This window comes from Stenella coeruleoalba (assembly GCF_951394435.1).
Source record: "Stenella coeruleoalba genome assembly, chromosome: 14".
NCBI classification, from domain to species: Eukaryota; Metazoa; Chordata; class Mammalia; order Artiodactyla; family Delphinidae; genus Stenella; species Stenella coeruleoalba.
This window is the reverse complement of record NC_137160.1, coordinates 57570666-57595478: the sequence shown is the minus strand read 5'-3', so window position 1 is coordinate 57595478 and position 24813 is coordinate 57570666. Positions and strand designations below refer to the sequence as shown.

Below are 24813 nucleotides of genomic sequence, written 5' to 3'. Positions count from 1 at the left end.
GAAGCTCTCTGTTGAACTTTTCAGTGCGGTTAGTGTATTTTTGAGCTCCAGGGCTGTTTTGTTATTGTTGTGGTTGTTTCGATGGTGGCTGTTTCCTTGTTGAGCTTCTTGTTTTGTTCATGCATTGTTTTTCTAGTTTCATTTAGTTGTCTGTGTTTTCTTGTAGTTAATTAAGCTTCCTCTGGAGGACTGTTCTGAATTCTTTGTCTGACAGTTCATAATTCCCTCTTTTTTAGGGTCAGTCATTGGAGCTTTATTGGTTTCCTTTGCTGGTGTCATAGTTACCTGGCTTTTCATGACCCTTGATTCCTCACGTTGGAATCTGTGCGTCTGAGTAGTGGGGCTCGTCTTCCAGGCTGTGCAGTTTGCTTTGGCAGAGACGGTTCCTCACCAGTCAGCTCGGCTTGGGTTTCTGGGCATGTCTGCTGGTAAAGCCCTTGGGCAGGTGGGACAGCTGTTAGGGTTTATTTGGGGTGAGGCATCTGTTTGAGCTCAGAGGACAGGGATGGGGGCTGTGCCCCGGCCCAGAGCAGGTGGACAGGACGGCTGGCTGGGCTCCTCCCCAGGTGGGGCTGGAGGGTGGGCTCTGCAGTCGCCTGGGCGCTCTGGTCAGGCTCATTGGACGGCCAGGACTGGGCACGTGTTCAGTAGTGGATGGGGTGTGAGTTAGCTTCCCTCCCTGGCAGGGCAGCAGGCTGCGACCTAGGGCCTGCACAGCTCATTGTTGGGGGCCTGAGTGTGCACTGAGGGTGAGGCCACTGGCTCTGCTCTGCAGACACAGGAGGCCCCAGGCTGTGCTCCCTGTTCAGGCGCCCACGTGCGGAGGGCTGTGGAGTGGGCTTCACAGTGTCCCCTGTGGTCTGGGTGGATTCCCGGGGGACAGGCTGTACTCGGTGGTGAGCAGGGCTGTGAGGTAGGTCCCCTGCCTAGGTGCAGTGGGTGAAGCAGCTTGAAAGCCAGTAAAGCTCTTTGTTTGTCATCTTACCTCAAGCTGACCCGCACCCCAGTTCCCTGACTGAACGGGGCCAGAGGCTTTGCTCAAGTGCCGCCAGGCACACATCTTCCAGTACTGTCCCAGCGCTTCTGGTCGATGGGTCTGGAAGGCTCTCTCTATGTGGGTGGGCTGGGACGCAACACCTGGCGTGGGCTTGGGCAGAGCAGGCTCAGGGCCAACAGAACTCCTCCCTGAGGGTCCAATGCAGGCAGGTATGCACCCCATCGAGCTCCCTCATCAGACTGCACCCTGAGTTGGTTCTGCAGGTGAGCAGAGCTTCAGGTTGGGGTCCCCACCTGGGTGATGCAGGTGTGAATTCCATCCTGAGATCCCTGTGCGGATGTCATGAGCCCCTCCCCCCTCTCCATCACAGTCAGTCCCCAGCGTTGTGCCCTCCAGATTCCACTGTAGTCTCCGTGGGGCGACGTCAGAATAGGGGCTCCCACATAGTGACCCAGGATTCTGGGGGTGAGGGCCGGTTGTCCCCAGGGTCCTCATTTCCCACTGGATGAGCCTGAGGCTTGGGGAGGCCTGGGGGAGGGGCAGTGTGGTCAGCGTCACCTGCAGCCCCTACTCTCCCCTCCCACTGTGTCCTTCTGGGCATCCGTCTGGGTCTCTGTGGTGCAGGCGCGGCTTCAACCACACCCCCGGGTCTGGGTTCTCTCAGTGTGTCTTGGTCTTGAATAGTTGTTCGTGGTTCTTGTGAGGAATGACCTTCTTCTACGTTGGGGACGACATGGTGATGTCACCCCTCACACACAGGTTTTTCAGGAACACAGCTGTTGTAGAAAACGAGACATTTATATTTGCTTTGGAGCCAACGCTGCTGTAATGTTTTTGGTAACGCTTATAATTGTGATGTTGTAAAACGCTTATGTGAAAATAGGGATGTTGAGTAATCTTACCAGAGAATATTCAGGGTTTATCAAATTCCTTTCTGTGTTTAGCAGAATAAAATATCTCATGTCGTGTAGAAATGGCAGCAAATCTTCTAGTGCTGTGATGGCTAACAGACTGCGAGCTCCTTGGTGGGAATCACACAGAGATGTCGCACTGTTTCCAAAGCAAGGAAATCCATTGATAACAGTTCTCTCAGCCTTATTTGATGGTTAAAGTGCTTTTTAAAATTCTTTTACTTTAATAAGTGTATTTCTTAGCAAGAACAGGTCAGTGTCTTGTGATTGATAAACAGTAGTTATTAATGTGCATGCTCTGTGGGTCTGTTTTAAACTGTAATTTGATATGATTTTTTCCTTATAACCTGAGCTTAAATTACTTTTTTTTGTCAATTGTATATATGAATATTAAAGGGAAAAATTATACACATTATTTATTTCTTTTTCATTTACTAGACCAGGGACTGGGTCATATTCTTATTCCAGTGGGCAGCATGCTTCTTGGCATGTGAAGAGGAGCTCAGAACATATTTTTTAAGTGATTAGAAGTCCATATTACTTCTTCCTGCACAGCTGGTGGAGTTTCGTGTTTGTTATTCCATCAGGTTGCTTTACCGTCTTGAGAGGTTCCGAATGTTTGACTTGGAGGTGTGCCTAACTACCTGTCACCGCCAACATGCTCGTAGTTCTGACCTTTCACCATCTGGACCTTGCTCGGGAACACTTCACAACAAGATAAATGTTAAAATTAATGTTCACAGAGCCCTTTTGACCAGAATTCTCCAGGAGCGTGTGTGTATGAGTGTGTGTGTGCAAGTGTGCGTGTGTGTGTGGTTGGTTATAATAATGCTTGTCGAGAATTTTAAAACTGCAGGAAGTAACAAGGAAAGAATATTTACATTAATCCCACCACCCGCGTATAATCACCGTTAGTATTTTGCTGTTTCTTTCCAATTTCTTTTCTGTGCGTGTGTGTTTGTATATGCAGACACACATATAGGCCTGTTGCTTTGCATGAAGAAGGGGCTTTATAAGTATGTGAAAAACGAATGTTTTAATATATATAACAATTTGTATTTTAAAAATTAAGATCATAAAATATATACTGTTTTGTGTCCTTACTTTGATAATAAATTCTCAAGATATCCCAGAAAATTCCCAAGATATTTTATAAAAAGTATAGTTTTTGACTTCATAATCATATATGTATATATGTGTATATGTAAATATCATTTATTTAACTTTTCTCCCATGTTAATATTACTTTGCATTTTTGCTGTAATAATTGTGTGATGTCCATTTTCACCATCAGCTTTTATCAGGACCACTTCCTTAGCATATTAACCCTAGAGAAAGAGTTACTGGAACATAGAATATAAACTTAAAATAATTATTAATCTTTTTTGCCAGATTTTTATTATTTAAAATGATATTTTTATTGAATTACAAAGGATAGTTATTCATCTAGAAAAGCAGAAAACTGAAGTACAAAGAAAAATGGAAAGAAATTATTTATAATCCCGGCACCTAAAGATGACTTCAATTATGATTTTGATTTACATGATTTTAGTGTTTTTTGTTTCCATTATATACTTTACCAAAAAGGATCATTTTGTTTCCTAAACTTTTCTTCCCCACTTAGTGTATCATTAACATAGCCTTTCTCTGCCATTCAGCAGTCTTCTGCAATGTAATTTTATGAGCTGTTATTAAAACGACACGTCTGTACAGTGCATTTAATCAGCCCTCTCTTCAGTTTGTTTCCACTATTTCCCTATTATGAAGGGTTCTAGGATAAACTCCTGGGCACATCACTGTAATTGCATTAAGACAAATTCCTAGGAGAATGGCTGGTTCAAAGTATGCAAATAATTTTTAAGGCTTTTGACAGTTTGCACGTTGCCTTTCGACAGGTTGTACCAATTGGCATTCCCACAAAGAGGAGGTAGGAAAGTGAAAGGAGATTACAAAAAAAAAGTTCAGGTCCTTTGCCTTAAAAGTAACCAAATCACCTTCTAGAGAACCTGTGCCTGTTCTCCCTTCTTTGAGCGGGGCTGGGGGCACACGTCCTGCGTGTCGTCAGTGGTCGGTGATGGGGTGTGTTCATAAGTCTGTTCTAACCCAGGAAAAGCTGGGGATGTGAGGTGACGTGATTGTACCGGATGCTCACAGAACGCCAGCGATAAGGCTCCTTGCTGTTAGTTGCTTGGTCTTCTGATCATCAGTTTAAGTAATTAGCCTCCTTCTTGGATTTATCTTCAACTGCATAATTTTTCAGTCACTAATTGTGTCAAGAACAGCCCTTGTGTTTTCTCTTCCAGCCCCTGCGGTGGCCACGCGTGAGGCCTGGTCTTGGGAGCAGTACTTGAAGGAACAGGAGGCCGTGGCAGCGCCCGTTGAGCTGTTTTCCAAGGTGAACAAATCCCTGAAGGTCTTGCAGTTTTGCAGGGAATCCACACTTAGAAATGAAATCGTTTGCCTAGACAGCATACCGACTTATCTGGCTTGTAGGCTTTGCTGGGGATTGACATAACAAAGCTAATCCAAGCCTTAGTGACTCCGTGTGTGCTCTGGGGCCGGCCCCGCCTGGGTTGAAACCTAGCGCTGCCACCTCGGACAGGCCATCCAGTCTCTCTGTGCCTCGGGGTCCTCGTTCGTAAAGCAGGGGAATCACCACACCTGCCTCCTTGGGTCGCTGTATGGGTGAAGGACGTCGGATATAACAGGCACGTGGTAGACACCAAGCGTGAGTCCTTCTTCTTCTTCGCCGATGTTACTTGCATCTGTCCACCCAAGGATCAGTGCCAGGCATCTGTTTTGATGTGCTGCATGAAGTGGTGGGTCAGGCAGCATGTTGGAGGGGACAGTGAACCCCCTAAAGCAGGTTGTCCCTGATTGTAGGGACGCCCGGAGCAGCCCCGGTAGACTTGCTCCACCCAATGACTCCTGGCACCAGGGGCTTGCAGCTCTGGGGTTCATCTTGGTACCCAAGGTACCAAACCTTCCAATGCCCTTTCTCTTCTTCTCGGGCTGTGTTTTCATTATTTCAGGGGCGATCTGAATTTTAAAAAATCGTATCAGATTTGCATCATTATATTGCATCTTAACCAGCAGAGAGAAGCTAAAACTTTTTATTTGCTTCACTTGTCATGACATCCGTTGAGTTACTTGTAGTACGTTTTGTTATGTGAGAAGGCTAGCAGTTTTAATCTAGGACATGGCAGTGGAACCGGGGAGAAGAGGTGTAGCCGGCACGGAATGAAAGCAGAGCCAAGTGTCGGCACCTCACAATTTAAGACACACTGAATCTCGACTTGTGGGTTCTCCACCCAGTCCTCATACCAGGTGCTTCCAGGGAGCTTTGGAAAACACGGACGTACATGTTCCTGAGACCTGCTGAACTAGAACCTCAGGGTGTGGCCGGGGAGGCCATGGGTTGGAAGCCTCCTCGGGGCTCCTGTGCGCGGGTAGAGGTCCCCTGGGGGAGAAGGCTTAAGGTCTGTGCAGGTTCTGCTGAGGACTCGGGTCCTGCTGCCCCCACTGCTGTCATGTGACAAGACTTAGGGCGTTCGTTCCACTAAGTGTGTAAGTTCCTGAGGTGACAGGATGCACAGTGCCTGTTCTCAGTGTACTCTTGTCACCAGCTGTGTTGAGTGGCTTCCGGAAACCTCTCCTTAGTTCTGAGTGTAGATGCTCTTTACAGAGGGTTGGCTCTGACTGGGGTGACCCAGTGTAACTTGTAATCGCCCTTTCCAGCTCGCCCTGTGCTGTCTCATGCCCTTTCTGCAGTGGTTACTCCAGGTCAGAGGGTAGAGGGCTCAGGCCAGGAGCCAGCGAAGGCCTGTGCATTTCTGTGACCTCCAAGGGCAGATGTAGCCTAGCTGGGATCCACGATGCGAGGGCACAGGCCAGGCTGTGACCCGATGGCTGTGCTTGGTGAGATGACCATCCAGGATCTCAAGGCAGCCAGAAGCCATGAAGGCGGAGATTGACCAAGAAGGGCACAGTGTCCTAGGAATCAGACCTGCGTGTGTCCTCGGACCAGGACCCCAGGACAGGGATCCTCTCTTACCTCCACCAGGACCCTCTGGGACTGTGTCCGATGTTTGGATGTTGGGGGTGAAGTGTGTGTGGTTCCCAGGGCAGGGCGAGTTCTGGCCGATGGCAGCAAAGTGCTAGACCCCCGTCCAGCTCCCACCTTCTCCCCTCATCTCAGCCAGTGTGTGTTCGCTTTATTTCTCAGACTTTCTTCTTTCAGATCCTTTAAGGTCCATCAGCTCACGCAGAATGGAGTTTCTCCCCAGATTCCCTTTGGGTCCTAGTGCTGACAGAGGCACCTCCAGGGCAAGTGTGGGATTTCTGTCCTGAAGTAGATCCTGAGGCTGCGTTGGGGACCGTGTAGTGATGGGCTGTGGGCCACATAGCCTCCCCCTTGACCTTCTGAGACCCAGAAGGTCAGGGGAGGGGAGCAGGGGGCAGGGCACACCATCAGCATGGTTCCTTGGCTAAAACTATGACCTCCTCAAGCTTCTGAACTCTAACCTCTGTCAGCTCTGAAGGTGACAGTGAGGCATGAGCACAGCAGGCAGCAGCCGCATCTGATGTGGTGGCCGCCTTTCCCTTCACTCGGAGCTTCATAGTCAAGCCACTCACGTGTGGCTTGACAGTGAAACTCAGGCTCCGTGTGTGCGAAGCACCACGTAAGGCCTGGACAGGAACACTAGTGTGCTTGTGACACGGACTCTTAAAGTTTGGCCATCCAGTTGGGGTGTAAGATATGCCCAGAAAACGTGATAACAGCACGAGGGAGAATTGTTGATTGTCCTTGGAGTATGCAAGTAATGAGCTTACAAGGTGTTTTGAGCTGAGATGGGGCTTCGTCCCACCTGCGTGTGAAGGGGAAGTCACCACCTGTTACATCTGGTTTGTCCTGAGGATGGAAGATGTTGCCCTAACTGAGCATTTGTACATATATATATATGCTCTGTATATGCTATATATACACAATACATATATTATGTGTGTGTGTGTGTGTGTGTGTGTGTGTGTATATATATATATGTAAGATGAAGTAAGCATGGTTTATGATCGAAAATAGGTTTCAATAGAATAAAAAAGGCAGGTGGTACACGCGAGCCTTCCAAGCAGGAGGATCAGACTGAACTCAGTTTTGTGTTGGTATTGTGCTCTTGACTATTAATGTGCATTTTCATTGTGTAACTATTATAACCATGGTGTTCAGGTCAGCCAGCTGAGATGGAACTCTTTAGCTTTTAATAGTGAAATGTTGAAAATAAAACTTAGAATAGTTTGCATATCCTGAATGGAAAACTACTCAAAAGAGTATTGCTTTACTTTTAATATATAGTTTTCATTCTAATATTCGAGTTTTAGAAAACATACCAATGACACACACAGAAACACACACTGTCAGTTCTGTCATGCAGATCAGATATGGATTCTACCAAGAAAATGTGTGGGTATTTTTAAAGAAGAGTACACTTATTTCATTTGCACGTGGGTTTTTTTGCATCTTGTAGGTCTATTTTAAATATCTTTTTGTACAAGACAAAGTTTTTCACTTTTTATAATTTATTTTACCATCTGGAGTAATGAGTATACAAGGATGTAAACACCTTCTGTTGACGTAGAAAATTTTAAAACATTTTCTCTTCATTACTGGTGGAATGTGCCAATCTCGATTTGATTTAAACTTTAAAAGATTGTTTTGACGTTGGTTTTAAGAACTTTTCTCTGTCCTCTCTCCCTGACAGTCATCTCCTCATCAGATGTGTCTCCCTAAAGCCTTCTTCCTTCCTGTCGATCGTCACAGGTCCACACCTGTCGGCCTGGAGTTGAGGCCGCGGGGTCTGGCCCGTCACACGGGGCTTCTCCGGGCCTGTGGGGCTGGTCCCCATGCGGGCTCCGCTTGACTATTCCATCTTTATCCGAGTTTGCAGGCCTTTGGTGTCTCTCGTTCTTTGAACCTCATGGGTCCGTGCTCCCCTCAGACCCCCCTCTTTCATGGAGCTGCCCTGGCCCGCCCACCCTGCCCTGTCTGCTCGGACCTGCCAGGCGCCCCCATCTGCACATCTGAAGGGCGGCGGACGGGACAGGAGTAGCATGAAGACGGGACCCAGATCTCCACCTGGGGTCAGATCACTGTCGGGCTCCAGCTGAGGGAGCACAGCCGCCCTAGCTCTGAACTGCCCTCTGGGGACAGGGAGCCCCCGCAAGCCCCACATCCCTGCTGTCCTCGGCCATCCTCCCGGGACGCTCTGCTTCTTATCCCCAGGCAGGTGTTCCTGTCTCCAGCCGGCATGGGCTTGCCAGGTAGATTAGGCCCCTGAAAAGCAGGGAGACTTGCACATTTAAAAAATAGTTTGGTATTTCAGAACAAAATGAAAGTAATCATGAGAAAGTTAAAAGTCTCTGGGATGTCTTCATGTATCTTTTATAGTTTAGTAATGTAGTTCTAATTTGAATTCCATGTGGCTAGGTGTTGTATTAATTTCCTTTTGCTGCTGTAACAAATTACCACAGTGGTTTGAAACAACACAAATTTATTACCTTAAAATTCAGAACGTCCCAAGTCTAAACTGGGGCCAGCAGGGCTGCATTCGTTCTGCAGGCTGTGGGGAGGATCTATTTCCTTGCCTATTCTAGCTTCTGGGGGGCCACCTGCATCCGTTGGCTTGTGGGCCCACGTCACTCCAGCCCGTTTCCATCCTCGCGTCTCCTTCCCTGGTCCTTCTGCCTCCCTCTTATAAGGACCCTTGTGATGGCACTGGGCCACCTGGACACTGCAGGACCTTCTCCCCATCTTCAGATTCTTCACTTAATCACGTCCACAAAACCCCTTTTGCCGTGTGAGGTACCAGCATCGCAGGTTCCAGGATTAGGACCTGCACGTCTTCGGGGGCCACTGTCCTGCCGACCACAGGTGCCACCATCTCCTTTCCATTGCTGGTGCTTCTCTGTCCTGGCCCCTGGCCCGAGTGACTTCTTATGAGTCTGTTCCCTCGCCTTATCCTCCCGTGATTCCGCTCTCCCCACCTGGGGTGAAACAAGCGTTGCAGCGTCCTCAGTGGCTCCAGCCCAGATGCACACCCGCTCCCTTGTGGCCTCTGCTTCCCAAGAGCCTTGCGTGCCGTGGCCGGGCCTGGCCGCCCTCCAGGGCCTCAGTCGGTCGCCCCCTGTCTCCTAGGAGGGCGGCTCTCTGAGGCATCTTCCCTCACTCCCGGCAGGAGGTGGTCACCCCTGGGATGGATATGGTGAGACCCTCTTCACTTCCTGTCACCAGCCTTCACTCCCTGCACCGCCCTTCCTCCTTCCCCTGTTGCCCTGGATGAAGTTCCCTCCTCCGTCTGGCATCCCTTTATCTGTGCGCGGAGCCCTCCCAGTCCTGCTTCCCGTGAGATCACGGATCCGCTGCATCGGTCCTCATCCTCACACGGGTCCTCACCCCCTAGGTTACAAACACTCCTGTTGATTCCAGCTTGAAGACGAACACTGCCCTGGGCTCTGCATTTTCCTCTCCATTTTATCTCCCGAGTCTGGTGTAACTTCTTAAAATTTCAGGCTGCGTTTTCTCTTTCCTTGGTTCTTCTAACCTTTTCCTCCTCTAGCCTCTGCATCCTGACCTTTCCTGCCATCGCTGCCTGATGCTCCCCCTCAGAAGTGACCCCCAGGATTTCAGATCCGCCACGTGCTCAGCTTCATCTTACACCTCCCCACCCCAGCACCCTGTCCATGCTCAGCCCCTCATGGTGCTCAGTCCGGCCCCCGCCTCGCAGGCCCTTCCTTCTCCTGTGACGTAGTCTGAGGCCGTTCTCTGTGGCTCCCCGGGCATCTCATCATCTCCTGAACCCCGTTCCTCCAGACGCACCGGGTTCCTGGTCTTGGGGCTCTTCCTCTCCGTCTCTCTGCCTGTACCCCGGCCCCTGCGATGGCACACAGCTCTCCTGCCTGCGGCGCAGCTTACATCCCCAGCCCCTTGTCCTGGGAGGGGTTGGTGGGGGTCCTTCCTCTCTGTGCCCCGTGTGTGTTCAGTGGTTTAGTCAGCTCACCTTCACCTCCTAATTCTTCAGTACCTTCTCTGTGCACCTACCACTCCTGCCTTAATTTAGGAATGAGCCCTGCTCTTTTTCCCCACACACATTGTAGCTCAAGTTTCTTAAATGCTCTCAAGCCAGGCTGGCCCCGCCGTGAACCTGTCCTGCAGGTGGTTGCCAGAATCATCTTTGTAAAGTGCGGTTCTGTTTATCATTTGTGTACTGGGTGTGTTTGACCACGTTAGTTGTCATTCTCTGGGATGACAGGTAGGTGTATTTTGTTCCTTAGTGGAATTGTAATCTCCTGGAAGACTGACTGGGTTTCCTTCTTAATTCCTGTCTGCGTGTTGGTTCCCTGGGACAGGAACACTTTTGAGCGCCTTTTATTTACTCGGGGCTTTTCATAGCCTGCCTCTTCAAGTCCTTCCAGCCTCTTCCCCCCTCACTGTATAGAGAAGGGGCCTGTAGTGCATTCTTCTGACTCTTAGTTGATTTAGCTGAAAAAGGCAGCCGGCATCACCCCCTCTCCGGGACCGCTGAAGACTCACATACGATGTACATAACATGTTCAGCATGATGCCGTGTCTGACGTGTAGTTCACTTTACTAAGTGCCAGCAACTCTTCAAACCACTCTTCTCTTGGGTCCCAGTCCTGTGCTTCTCGGAACCATCCCTTGTCTGGAATGCCAGCCCGGCCTGCTCCCCGGCCCTGCTCCCCGGCCCTGCTCCCCGGCCCTGCTCCCCAGGCCCTGCTCCCCAGGCCCTGCTCCCCGGCCCTGCTCCCCGGCCGTGCTCCCCGGGCCCTGCTCCCCGGCCCTGCTCCACGGCCCTGCTCCCCGGCCCTGCTCCCCAGCCCTGCTCCCCAGGCCCTGCTCCCCGGCCCTGCTCCCCAGGCCCTGCTCCCCGGCCCTGCTCCCCGGCCCTGCTCCCCAGGCCCTGCTCCCAGGCCCTGCTCCCCGGCCCTGCTCCCCGGCCCTGCTCCCCAGGCCCTGCTCCCCAGGCCCTGCTCCCCGGCCCTGCTCCCCAGGCCCTGCTCCCAGGCCCTGCTCCCCGGCCCTGCTCCCCGGGCCCTGCTCCCCGGGCCCTGCTCTCTAGGCTCTTCTCCCCGGGCCTGCTTTCCGGGCATACTCCCGGCAGGACTTGCCTGGATGGACATGGAGACGCCCTTGGCTGCCCTCTGTTGGCACCTGGCCTGCCAGCCGAGGTGTCATCATCTCCATGGCCCAACCCGCACACCTTGGGGTGTGTGGCCAGGCTACAGCCCACCCACCATTGGAGCTTCATCTAAAACCCTAACGTTGGCAGGTACTGGCCTTCCAGCCTCTCCCTGTTACCCTCACACTTGAAGACATACTGACTTCCTTCGTGAGGAAGAGCAGAGGTATTTTCCCCAGGTGACCTCCTTCGTCTCCTCAGCGAGGCAGAGTTACTGTCCAGACTTCCAGACTCAGGGTGCCTGCCTGTCCTCCTGTGGCTCCCTCAGTGCCACCTGCACCCCTGACGCTCCACGCTCTGGGCTCTGCACTGCCCCCCACCCCTCCGGCTGTCCGTGACCATCTGTTAGATGATTTCAGAAAGAAATGCTTTGTGTCCTGATAAGGAAACCCCAGCCAGCTGTAGGATGATGGGCGGAGGGTAGCCGGTGAGAAAAGACTCCTTCCTAACTTATCTCCTGACGGTCCCGAATACAAGGCACCTTGTGCAGACTCATTCCCACTGTCTGTCCTTCCTTACTTCAAGTCCTCGCGGGAGCAGTGAGTTTAACTCACCCTCTCCCTAAATTTAACTTTTTCACCCAGACCTGAAGTATAGTTAAACCTCTGATTTTTCTAAATATGCCAGTACGTTAAACAGAATCTGAAAAATGTGTGTGTGTGTGTTTTGTTTTCCATAAAGCCTGGATTTGTGTGTAGTTCCGCAGTGCAGAAAGATGCTGCCGTGAACATTCACATTTGGTGTAACCCCGTGTGGAACTATTTGAGAAAGCTAGACCCTTTCCAACCAAAACAGTTCAGTCAGATGTCAGGTTTTCTGTGCTTTGAACATGTTTCCAAAGTACTTGATAATCACTGAGCTCCCCTTCAGAGGTTTAATGTAGATTCGTCTTAGCTAACACTTTAAATATTAGTCACGAGCCACGTGATGACCATGCATGGCTTTATAAGCTGTAATGAAATTCCTCATTATACTGTGAACTTGGGTATGCTGAGGATCACATGACAGCCTCAGTTCATATGCTTTTTTAAAAATTTGCCTCAGGTGTGCTTGTCTATCTACCTGTTTGTTTTTGTCGTCTATATGTATTGTGTTGTCCCCCAGTTTTAAGATAACTTCGTTGGTGTTTAACAATTCTCCCCCAGAAAAACCAAACATGTTTTGAAAACAGTTATACTCAGATGTTTGGTTGGGGTTTAAAACACAAGGCACGTATCAAGGGCAGGGAAAGAAGTGTGTTTGCAGACCAGAATGTGGCCTTACACCATGCAGTCATTTAAGCTGATTGCTTGCTGGGACTCTGAAGAACAGAGCGAATTCCCTTTCATGTTCGTTTCTCATATTCTCCAAAGCTCTCAGTTATGGAGCAAAACTGAAGCTGCATCCTGATCTCGGGTGTCAGAGCCTTTTCCTTCTCTTGGAATCCACTCCTCTGAAACGGTGGGACTCAAAGGTCCCGGGCTGTGAAGCAGTTCAGCAGATCTGAAGCGGGGGAGCCAGACAGATCAGGCGCTTTTTGTTCTTGGGAGGGGCCTGAAGCCCCCGTCAGGGCAGCTTATCTGCATTTCCAGCTGGGAGCCCAATGTCATGTTCAGAGGAAGGGAAATTAAAAGAAGAAAGTAGTGGCGTTTAGAGTCAAGGGTAGACCGTTTCACGGCTCTTTTCCTGCAGTTAAAGGAAATTTATATTAGAAGTATCCTCATCTCTTTTCTCTGGGAGAGTTTAGTTATTCAGGAAAAAAAATACATGGGTTTATTGTTTTAGACCCTAGGTTCAGAGGATTTGTGAAATCCACTCAGTGACGGCCAATGACTTATCAGATAACTTCAAGAGTTATTTTTAAAATTTCTCTCTGAGCAGTTCTTTATTTTATACTGTGTGGACTCTTCTTCTTTGTTCATAAAGATCTTTGTTAGACTGAAGCTGCTTAAGTTCAGCAGTATTTCACCCACTCTGATCTGTGCTTTCTTTCTGTTTCTTGGACTATAATTCAGTCAGTGGTTAGGTTAGGGTCGCTGGAGACACACACACACACGTACACACACACGCACGCGCACGCACACACACCAAACTTCTTATTATCAATAGGTCAGTGGGTTCCAGGGAAATGAGAATTTCTGCATCTGAGATTACGGTAGGATAGATTCACAAAGAAACAGTAGGAATTCCATTGACTAACTTACTAAAGTGCACTTTTGTTGTGCCCTGCATTCTGTGTTCTCTGTTTGTAGGATCCTCCTGGTATAATCTTGATAGCAGTTTGGGATTCAGAATTAACCTACGAAAAATGTTCAAAATAACGAGGACGTAGTCTCTAAAATGAGAGTTTAAAACTACGCAATCAGCCATCCTTCACTGCCGTCTTAACTGAAGCTTTGCAGCCAGTTATGTTTAATTAGGTAGGGGATGATTTTTCTCCATTAGCCTAACAAATAGCTGGCAAAAATAGGCATCACTTTGAAGAAGCAGAATCTGAAGCAGGTCTTGCTGCCTCACGTGTATTTCCATGATGAGCTTCTGTGTTCTGCTTATTGAAGTTTCCTAAATCGGTTATTTAGTCCGTGGCTTGATTTTTTTTTTGCGGTACGCGGACCTCTCACTGTTGTGGCCTCTCCCGTCGTGGAGCACAGGCTCCGGACGCGCAGGCTCAGCAGCCATGGCTCACGGGCCCAGCCGCTCCACAGCATGTGGGATCTTCCTGGACCAGGGCACGAACCCATGTCCCCTGTATCGGCAGGCGGACTCCCAACCACTGCGCCACCAGGGAAGTCCCCATGGCTTGATTAATGGCAGGTTCCTATAAAGGACAGCCATGCAGCTCTTGGTCTTTTCTGGGGGGGTGAGGGGGGTTTAGCCCCTTTGAACATCTAATGTAAGCTATTGATAATCTCCTTAGAGAAGTGCTTATATCGATTTGTGCACAAAATTTTATCTAAAATTCAGAAGGTTTCCAGAACCCTTGAATACATCATGGACCCCACTTCTCCACCATTAAGAACAGCCACATTAAACAAGAGTACAAAACAACAGTGTGTGTGTATATGTATGTGAGTGTGTGCTGTGTGTGTATTTTTCAAGTTCTCCATTTTCTCTGTGATTAAAACAAGAGGGAGTCAGAAGGGGTTCTAATATTCTTGGTAATTTCCACTCTTAGCTTAGGTGAAAATCATAGTTTCTTGAGGAAAAAGCAAGGAAGGCATTTCATAACCTTTCATCGTGTGCAGTATTTCTTGGTGAAGACACTTCCAGGATGAAAGATTCAGTGCAAGATGCCTGGGAGAACATAGAAGCTGTAGTAATGCACCAGAAAGTTGGAATTGAAAAGCAGGTGCAGAAGTAGAGTTTTCATGAGCTGCTCATCAAGTCCTTGGAGGTCTCAGTAGGTACTGATAACTTTATAAAAGTAAACATGATCACATTTTGGAAAATATGGAGATTTCTTTCCAGCCTGAAACCTGGGTGTCAGTTGAAATTCCCCACCTTCCTCATCCTGTGCATCCAGCCAGTCAGCAGGTGGTGCCCATTTTACCTCCCAGATACGTACGGAGTCTGGCCCCTGTCCCCACCCCCAGCTCTCGCGCTGCGTTTGGTTGAGGGCCTCATCACCATTGTTCAGGCTGTCGCAACATTCCCAAATACAATATCACTTTGCGAGTAAGCACAGACCAGGGTTTGTATTCCAATTCCAGGTTTTTACTGACTAGCTGGGCCAATGGGGCAATTTGTGAACCTCTCTGAGCCTCTGTTTCCTTGTAGGTGACGTGGGGATTGTAACAGTCCCAGTGCAGGGTTGCTAAGGCTTAAACGAGCTGAGTTAGGTGCTATACGTGGTACATGGCCAATTCTTAATTATTAGTAGATATTAAAAGCCTCCTTTCCCATCTTTTCTACCTCTAATTTTACTACATTTCTAATTAATTCTCCACATTGCCACTAACAAGATCTTAATAAAATACAATAATGTTTTTTTTTCTTCCCAGTGACTAAAAGCTTTTGCTACTACTTCATTGGCTAAGGATAAACTAAAAGGTCCTTAACAAACCATACAAAGCTTTTCGTGACCTGGGTCCTGCCTGTTTGCCTAGTGTCTTCATCACTTGATCGTGTGTGTGTATTGATCTTTTTAAAAAACTTAGAATGCCGTTAGAAATTCTAACAAGACAGAAGAGTCTAAAAATAAAAGGCTTTCTCTCTCTGTCAGTTCCCTGCTCTAGGTGAACCACTCAAAATAATGTGATGTTTGTCCCTCCAGATCTGTATAGTGTAGTTATGTAGATATGTGAATAGTGTCCGTATAAATGGTTGCGTGTTCCTCGTCTGTTACCTGCTTTATATTTATCAGTACCTCATGGCCATCATGCTGCCTCAGCAGGTCCGGGTCTGTGGCTTGCTTTTATCTGATAGCTGTACTGAATTCTGTTGAACTGTGTCTAATTTCTCTCCATCTAAAATTATTTTTATATGTGCTGTTGTGGTGAGAATATAATTCCATTTTCCTCCCCAGATGGATAGTCACAGGTCCTGATGCCATGTGTCCTTACTCTCCTGATTGATCCTATAGTAAATTCCCGCACATAGGGTCTGGCATTCAACATGGCACTGTTTTCAAACTTCTGGCATCTGGGGATCATCTGTTGGTCATGTAGCACATACTCAGACCTCCAGTTTTTAATATCTAAAAAAGCTCATCCCAAGTTTTCACTGTAAAATAAAAGCTTAAAAATTACGATGTCTTTAGTGTTGCCTATAACCTTTCAGAATGACCTCCCATAGTGACTAACCGCCCGTTAAAAACAGACACACACTGTGATCTCAGGCACATTACATAACCACTGGTGGCCCAGTTTCATCACCTGGAGAATGTACGCTTACTTCATAGGGTTTTTCTTGATGATTTAATGAGTTAATGTTTGTAAAGTGCTTAGAACAGGGTGTGGCCCAGTTCTGTGCTGCACAAGGGCTTGTAGCATAGAAGGCCCCTGTATATGGCTCGATGAAGGGCTGCTCAGCTCTGTGACCGTCCTTGTCGTTCTTTCCTCTTCATTTCTGTTTAGTGAGAAAGTTGCATCGAACCATTCCTAGGTTTTTGGCTGTGACAGCAAGTGTTAGTGGTTCTTCAGATACATGTGGATTGTCCTGGATATTCAGATTGAACATGAACCCAGACTCGTTTTGTTTTATCAAATGCTATGTTGACACAAACTATGCTCAAAACCTGGTAGGTTGAGTCTCTCTGCTTCAGAGAGAGCTGCAAATGCATTTTGTAACTTCCTCTTTGATTGTGTTTGTCTCTGGAAAATGTTTTTCTCACATTCCCTTCTGCAGTATTTGAATTTTTTTTTTTTTACTCTACCAATAACCTAATTGATTTTTCCCCCATTGAGGAAAGAAAATTGTCAAGTGCTGACAAAAAGCTAAATTCCCTGTGGTCAAGCTGTTTATATCACAGTTTGCCTACATAAGACTTCCTGATGGCTCACCTTTCACGTTGAAAATTGTGACATTTCAGCCCTGAAGGTACACACTGAGATGATTTAAGATTTTGAAGACGTTGCTGAGATAAACCATTTAACGAGGATGCTGAACTCATGGCAGTGGTCTTTGGTGTTATAAGAAATTTCATTTTTATCGTCTGCGTGTAAAATTCCTAGGAACCTCTTTCCCTCTGACAGCCATCATGTGGGGACTGAGAACCCGCTGCCCTGTGGCCCTGGCCCGGCCCTTTGCAAGCTCGCTAAAAACCTGTGCCTCACTAGCTGCGATTCCATCCCATGCCCAGTTTCTCCCATTTCTTTCAATATTGAATTGTGATCAGGGGAGTATTGTTGGCTGCCAGCTCCTGCCTGTGAATACTGTAGGATGCTTGTCGACATTCAGATGGCGTAGGCGCTCTTCTGTGGGGCACGTATATCACTGGTGCTCTGCTGGTGCTGGTGGCCACCGACCTTCTGCAGTCTGTGTAGTGGCTCAGAAATTGTCATCACAGGATCATCTCTCTGCTCTTGCAGTGGGGTTCTCAGTGATGAACAGGTGTATCTACCAACTGCCCAAGAGTTGTTCCCACTGTGCACTTTTGACTTTGTCTACCCATGGAGCAAAGACCTGCTGGCACACACCCGTGAACACGATTGTATTTCATAAAGGAATTTTGCCAGTAGCCCCTCTACTTTTCTCCAGGCATGGTGTTTTGTTTTTCTTTGTTTTTTTCTAGTGCTCTGACTCATTTTATTTTAAAATAATAGTATATCATTTGTATCTACTTTTTTTTTTTTTTTTTGCGTAACGCGGGCCTCTCACTGTTGTGGCCTCTCCCGTTGCGGAGCACAGGCTCCGGACGCACAGCCTCATCGGCCATGGCTCACGGTCCCAGCCACTCCGCGGCATGTGGGATCCTCCCAGACCGGGGCACGAACCCGTGTCCCCCTCATCGGCAGGCGGACTCTCAACCACTGCGCCACCAGGGAAGCCCTGTATCTACTTTTGATATGAGGCATGGAACTTTGAATAATCCTTCTTCTCCAACATCAGTGACAAAATTCATCAATTTTATACTAGAAAGCATTACTTTGCAACTGTTTGGAGAACAGAAAATGACAAAACAAAGCAACTTCACTTCCGTACCCAGGAGCACATGGTGCTTCCCTGGAAGTGTCCTTGAAGCCTTCTGTGGCCTCAAGCCAGGTTTTGTTTTGCGTTTTGTTGCCACTCTGTCCCCTTAGTGGAACAAACAGTTGGCAGGCTTTCAGAAGACTTATGTCCTTACTTATGCTCTGCCACTAAACTGGTGTGACCTTGAGAAAGTCTCTTAACCTCTCTGGGCTTGAGTTTATTTAGCTGTAAAAGTGGTTTTCAGGTCCACAAACCTTGTGATTTTTTATGACTGAATTTAATGGGCTTATTGTTTGCTTTAAGTGTGTGCTTCCAGTTCCCTTTTCTTCATCATAAAATATAATTTTATAAGCACAGCTCTCAATTATGTTCATAAAATACAAGATTTTTAGAAAGGAAAAACATCTTTATCTGCCATGAATAAACCATCACACAGAAAAGAGATGGAAGACAGGCAGTGACATTTCTCAGTAGATGTTGCCTTTCGGATTGTTAAAACGACTGTCTTGGTTTTTGTTTGAAACCCTCCAAAGACTGCTGTGGCTGCTGGAGCCATACAGGTTCCTTGCAACATTACGTAAAAGCTCCCAAATGGTCAACCGAGAAGCCATTTTGAAATGCTGACGAGACTGACGTTGCTCATCCCAACCTCTTGGCTGTGATTCATGGCCAGTGTCTTGCATTTGTCATTCATACGTGATCTAATACTAGTTACTTCCCAGCCCCAATTTTACATCTTTCAGTTTTGTTAAAACATGAAAAGTGTTCTCTCCTTTTCTGCAGCTTCTTAAATTTCCTGTCAGCCTTATTATTATACTCTCCCCTGGTCTCTCCTTCCCCTTTGCTTTTCTTACCCATGTTGTGTTCATGTGTATGTATCTATGTATATGGTTGTGGTGCTTTTGGAAGTTAACTGAGACATTTCGAAGCAGTGAACAGGAGGTAGTCACACAAAACTTGTTAAATACAATCTGCTGGAAAACTGAGCAGAAGTGAGAAGAAGGCTGGGAGAGTTAAACACACACATGACATTTACTTTTGTAGAAATAAAGTATTCCTGAGAAATCATTCATTCTTGCCATTTCATTTTTGGTTTCCGTCAAATTTTTGGGTTTTGAGCTGTGAATGTAAGAAAGTTTCTAACGACATTTTACAAGCCAATTCATAAAGATTTTAAAACAATTTCATGTCCTTATGAAGAAAAAAAGCATGTACCCAAGTGTGGAAGAAGGTTGAATAAACTATGTTACGTGTACACAGTGGAGGACAGTGCAGCTTAAAAGAGAATGTGGGCAGTGGCTGTGACCTGACATGAGGTGGTTTCCAGGGGACACTAGGAAGTGAACAACACCAATGTAAAACAGCCTGTATAATATGCTGTCTTATGTGTAAGAAGGGAGGGAAAAATAAGAAGAAATATAAACATAATTGCTTATTTTTGCAAGAAGAAACCCGGGAAGGATAAACCAGAAAAGAGTGAGGTTGGTTACCTTAAGAGGTAGAATGGGGTGGGTAGGACATGGGAAGGAGAGATACTTCTCTGAGTACCGTTTTGTAGAGCTTTAACTTTTGGAAGTACGTTAATATACTGCATATTAAAATTGAAATAAATCATTAAGAAGTGAAAGAAAACAGAAACAAATGAACTCAGCCATATTTCAGGTGAATCCCATGATTGGACTGAAGGGAGAAAAAAGAATGAATCCAAGTAGTTTATGAACACAGTGTTTATATACCCCATTCTTGGGTGGCAGAGCAGGAAGGGAAAATTGCAAACAAATCCTGAACTCTTTTTGTAGGTTTGTTTATTATAGTAGTGGGGGTAAAAGAGTTCTGAAACCGCAGGACATACACTATAGGATTTAGTACCTGAGTAAGTGTGTTGACCTTGTTAGAGGAGAAATACAAATATAGATCAAAAAAGACAGAATGAGCCCTCTGAGGATGGACTGAATTAGATGGATCTGTTTGAACTTAAGATTTATCAGATATATGTATATACATATATGTGTATACATATGTGTAAATGTTTATGTATGTGTATGTGTTTTGTATGTAACTATAGTGAAGGAATTGCAGAATGTTGTAATTGTGTGATCAAAATTAACATCACCAATGGACCAGATGTGATGTCCTTAGAAGAACACATCATCACCCATATGGCAGGCTGGCAAAACAATGCATAACCTGAATCTAATCACAGGGAAACATCAGACAAACCCAAAATGAGGAACTTTCTGTTTTAAAAAATACAGGAGGGAAAACACTGTGTTCTTTTAAAATGTCAGTATTATAAAAGATAAAGAAAGGCAATGGAAAATGGTCCAGATTAAGGGAGACTAAACAGACATGTCAATTAAATTTAATACCTGCCCTTAAACTGAATCCTATTCTGGAGGGAAAATATTATGAAGTGCATTGTTGGATAAATTGGAAAAATTGTAATATGAGTGGAAGATTAGTTAAAAGTAATGTCAAATTTACCGACGTTGATAAATGAGCTGTTGTTAAGTAAGAGAACGTTCCTATTTTTAGGGAAAATAGACTGCTCTTAGGGAAAAAATTTAGTATTTAGGGGTAAAGAGCCCTCAAATGATTAAAAAATCATATGTACACGTGTATGTATATGTATACATCTGCATCTGTATACACACAGACACTTGAGAGAGGGGGCAAACAGAAATGATAAAGCAAATGAGGTGGAATGTTAACAATAAATAAATCTAGGCAAAGGCTATACATGTTCTCTGTACTATTTTGTTCTTGGAACTTTCCTTTAAGTTTGACATTATTTCCAAATGAAAAGATTTTTCTCAAAAGAATAAATTACCCCTAAAATAGGCATTCGTAGATTAAGCAATCGTTAGTAGTGATTAAAAAGCAGCTCTAGATCTAATAGTACTAGATTTTAATCATCATCTTCCATTAGTATACTTATAAGTTTATTCTCAATTAAGAATGAATAAACGAGTAATGTTGAATCTTCTCAAAACTGTCTGCTCAAAGCTATTAATCATTCAGCAAGGCTATGGGAAGCAAGACCAATATTGAAGAAAATAATAAATGGGAATGAATGAGAAAGTCTTTTATGAAATAAATTCCTTTTACAATAGCAATAACCATAAAAGGTCCATAGGAATAAATACTACAAAGTCTTATGTGAAAATTTTAAAAACATCTTGGACAATGAAAATGATTAGATTAGATAGAAAGGGAACAAGTTCCTGAATTAGAAAACTCAGCATGATAAAGATTGCTCTCCAGATAAAAAGACTCATTATAAGCAATTAAGACAATGTGATGTAGGCAAATATGCCAACAAATAGGATTAAAAGGCCAGAATTATACCCAAAGACATGTAGAAACATGATATAATAGAGGAAACTTTGCAGATCAATGAAAGTATGAACGACTCAAAAAATTTTTTTTGAATAATTTCTTTTCCATATGAAAAAATAGAGCCCCACCTCACTCCATAGAAAAAATCAATTCCAATTGTATTGTAGATTTAAATATGAAGAACAAAAGTTTTAAAATAACACTAGGAGGAGAAATAGCTTCAAGATGGCGGAAGAGTAAGATGTGGAGATCACCTTCCTCCCCACAAATACATCAGAAATACATCTACATGTGGAACAACTCCTACAGAACGTCTACTGAAAGCTGGCAGAAGACCTCAGACCTCCCAAAAGGCAATAAACACCCCACGTACCTGGGTAGGGCAAAAGAAAAAAGAAAAAACAGAGACAAATGGATAGGGACGGGACCTGCACTAGTGGGAAGGAGCTGTGAAGCAGGAAAGGTTTCTACATCCTAGGAAGCCCCTTCACAGCGGAGACTGCGGGTGGCGGAGAGGGGAAGCTTCGGAGCCATGGAGGAGAGTGCAGCAACAGGGGTGAGGAGGGCAAAGTGGAGAGATTCCTGCACAGAGGATCGGTGCCGACCAGCACTCACCAGCCTGAGAGGCTTGTCTGCTCACCCGCCGGGATGGGTGGGAGCTGGGAGCTGAGGCTCCGGCTTCACTGGATCCCAGGGAGAGGACTGGGGTTGGCGGTGTGAACACAGCCTGAAGAGGGCTACTGCGCCACAGCTAGCCAGGAGGGAGTCCAGGAAAAAGTCTGGAGCTGCTGAAGAGACAAGAGACTTTTTCTTCCCTCTTTGTTTCCTGGTGTGCGAGGAGAGGGGATTAAGAACGCTGCTTAAAGGAGCCCCAGAGACAGGTGCAACCCGCGGCTATCAGCGCGGACCCCAGAGACGGGCATGAGACGCTATGGCTGCTGCTGCTGCCACCAAGAAACCTGTGTGCGAGCACAGGTCACTCTCCACACCTCCTCTCCCGGGAGGCCACCACTGCCAGGGTCCCGTGATCCAGGGACAACTTCCCTGGGAGAACGCACGTCATGCCTCAGGCTGGTGCAACGTCATGCTGGCCTCTGCCGCTGCAGGCTCGCCCCACACTCAGTACCCCTCCCTCCCCCCGGCCGACTGAGGCAGAGCCCCCGAATCAGCTGCTCCTTTAACCCTGTCCTGTCTGAACGAAGAACAGACGTCCTCGGGCAACCTATACACAGAGGCGGATCCAAATCCAAACCTGAACCCCAGGAGCTGTGCGAACAAAGAAGAGGAAGGGAAATCTCTCCCAGCAGCCTCAGGAGCAGTGGATTAAATCTCCACCATCAACTTGATGGCATCTGTGGCATACATGAATAGACAACGAATCATCCCAAATTGAGGAGGTGGACTTTGGGAGCAATGATATATATATTCTTTTCTCTTTTTCTCTTTTTGTGAGTGTGTATGTATATGCTTTTGTATGTGATTTTGTCTGTATAGCTTTGCTTTTACCATTTGTCCTAGGGTTCTGTCTGTCCGTTTTTTTTTTATTAAAAAATTATTTTTTCTTAATAATTATTTTTTTTATTTTAATAACTTTATTTTATTTTATCTTCTTCTTTCTTTCTTTTCTCCCTTTTATTCTGAGCTGTGTGGAGGACAGGCTCTTGGTGCTCCAGCCAGGTGTCAGGGCTATGCCACTGAGGTGGGAGAGCCAAGTTCAGGAAACTGGTCCACAAGAGACCTCCCAGCTCCGTGTAATATCAAACGGCGAAAATCTCCCAGAGATCTCCATCTCAACGCCAAGACCCAGCTCCACTCAGTGACCAGAAAGCTACAGTGTAGGACATCCTATGCCGAACAACTAGCAAGACAGGAACACAACCCCACCCATTAGCACAGAGGCTGCCTAAAATCATAATAAGGCCACAGACACCTCAAAACACACCACCAAACGTGGACCTGCCCACCAGAAAGACAAGATCCAGCCACATCCACCAGAACACAGGCACTAGTCCCCTCCACCAGGAAGCCTACACAACACACTAAACCAGCCTAAGCCACTGGGGACAGACACCAAAAACAACGGAAACTACGAACCTGCAGCCTGCGAAAAGGAGACCCCAAACACAGTAAGATAAGCAAAATGAGAAGACAGAGAAACATACAGCAGATGAAGGAGCAAGGCAAAAACCTACTAGACCTAACAAATGAAGAGGAAATAGATAGTCTACCTGAAAAATAATTCAGAATAATGATAGTACTGATGATTCAAAATCTGGGAAACAGAATGGAGAAAATACAAGAAACGTTTAACAAGGACCTAGAAGAACTAAAGAGCAAAGAACGGTGATGAACAACACAACAAATGAAATTAAAAAATCTCTAGAAGGGATCAATAGCAGAATAACTGAGGCAGAAGAACGGATAAGTGACCTGGAAGATAAAATAGTGGAAATAACTACTGCAGAGCAGAATAAAGAAAAAAGAATGAAAAGAACTGAGGACAGTCTCAGAGATCTCTGCGACAACATTAAACACACCAATGTTCCAATTATAGGGGTCCCAGAAGAAGAAGAGAAAAAGAAAGGGACTGAGAAAATATTTGAAGAGATTATAGTTGAAAACTTCCCTAATATGGGAAAGGAAATAGTTAATCAAGTCCAGGAAGCACAGAGAGTCCCATACAGGATAAATCCAAGGAGAAATACACCAAGACACGTATTAATCAAACTATCAAAAATTAAATACAAAGAACACATATTAAAAGCAACAAGGGAAAAACAACAAATAACACACAGGAAATCTCCATAAGGTTAACAGCTGAGTTTTCAGCAGAAAATCTGCAAGCCAGAAGGGAGTGGCAGGACATATTGAAAGTGATGAAGGAGAAAAACCTACAACCAAGATTACTGTTCCCAGCAAGGATCTCATTCACATTTGACAGAGAAATTAAAAGCTTTACAGACAAGCAAAATCTAAGAGAATTCAGCACCACCAGACCAGCTTTACAACAAATTGTAAAGGAACTTCTCTAGGCAGGAAACACAAGAGAAGGAAAAGACCTACAATAATAAACCCAAAACAATTAAGAAAATGGTAATAGGAGCATACATATTGATAATTACCTTAAATGTAAATGGTTTAAATGCTCCAACCAAAAGACATAGACTGGCTGAATGGATACAAAAACAAGACCTGTATATATGCCATCTACAAGAGACCCACTTCAGACATAAGGACACATACAGACTGAAAGTGAGGGGATGGGAAAAGATATTCCATGCAAATGGAAATCAAAAGAAAGCTGGAGTATCAATTCTCATATCAGACAAAATAGACTTTAAAATAAAGACTATTACAAGAGACAAAGAAGGACACTACATAATGATCAAGCGATCAATCCAAGAAGAAGACACAACAATTGTAAATATTTATGCACCCAACATAGGAGCACCTCAGTACATAAGGCAAATACTAACAGGCATAAAAGGGGAAATCGACAGTAACACAATCAGAGTAGGGGACTTTAACACCCCATTTTCACCAATAGACAGATGATCAAAAATGAAAATAAATAAGGAAACACAAGCTTTATATAATACATTAAACAAGATGGACTTAATTGATATTTATAGGACATTCCATCTAAAAACAACAGAATACACATTCTTCTCAAGTGCTCACGGAACATTCTCCAGGATCATATCTT

At 45.8% G+C, this 24813-nt stretch overlaps 1 protein-coding gene across 10 annotated transcripts in view; it reads left to right on the top strand.

Annotated features, from left to right (window-relative positions):
- Positions 1 to 24813, top strand: part of L3MBTL4 (L3MBTL histone methyl-lysine binding protein 4) — a 379209-nt gene that overhangs the window by 91106 nt on the left and 263290 nt on the right. For all 10 annotated transcript variants that reach the window (XR_013831388.1, XR_013831389.1, XR_013831390.1 and 7 more), the window contains exon 5: positions 4212 to 4303. Coding sequence is in view for 7 of the 10 variants with exons in the window: in XM_079943122.1 (XP_079799248.1) it covers positions 4212 to 4303 (92 nt within the window). In the remaining 3 variants the exon portion in view is untranslated. The remainder of the gene's footprint in view (positions 1 to 4211; positions 4304 to 24813) is intronic.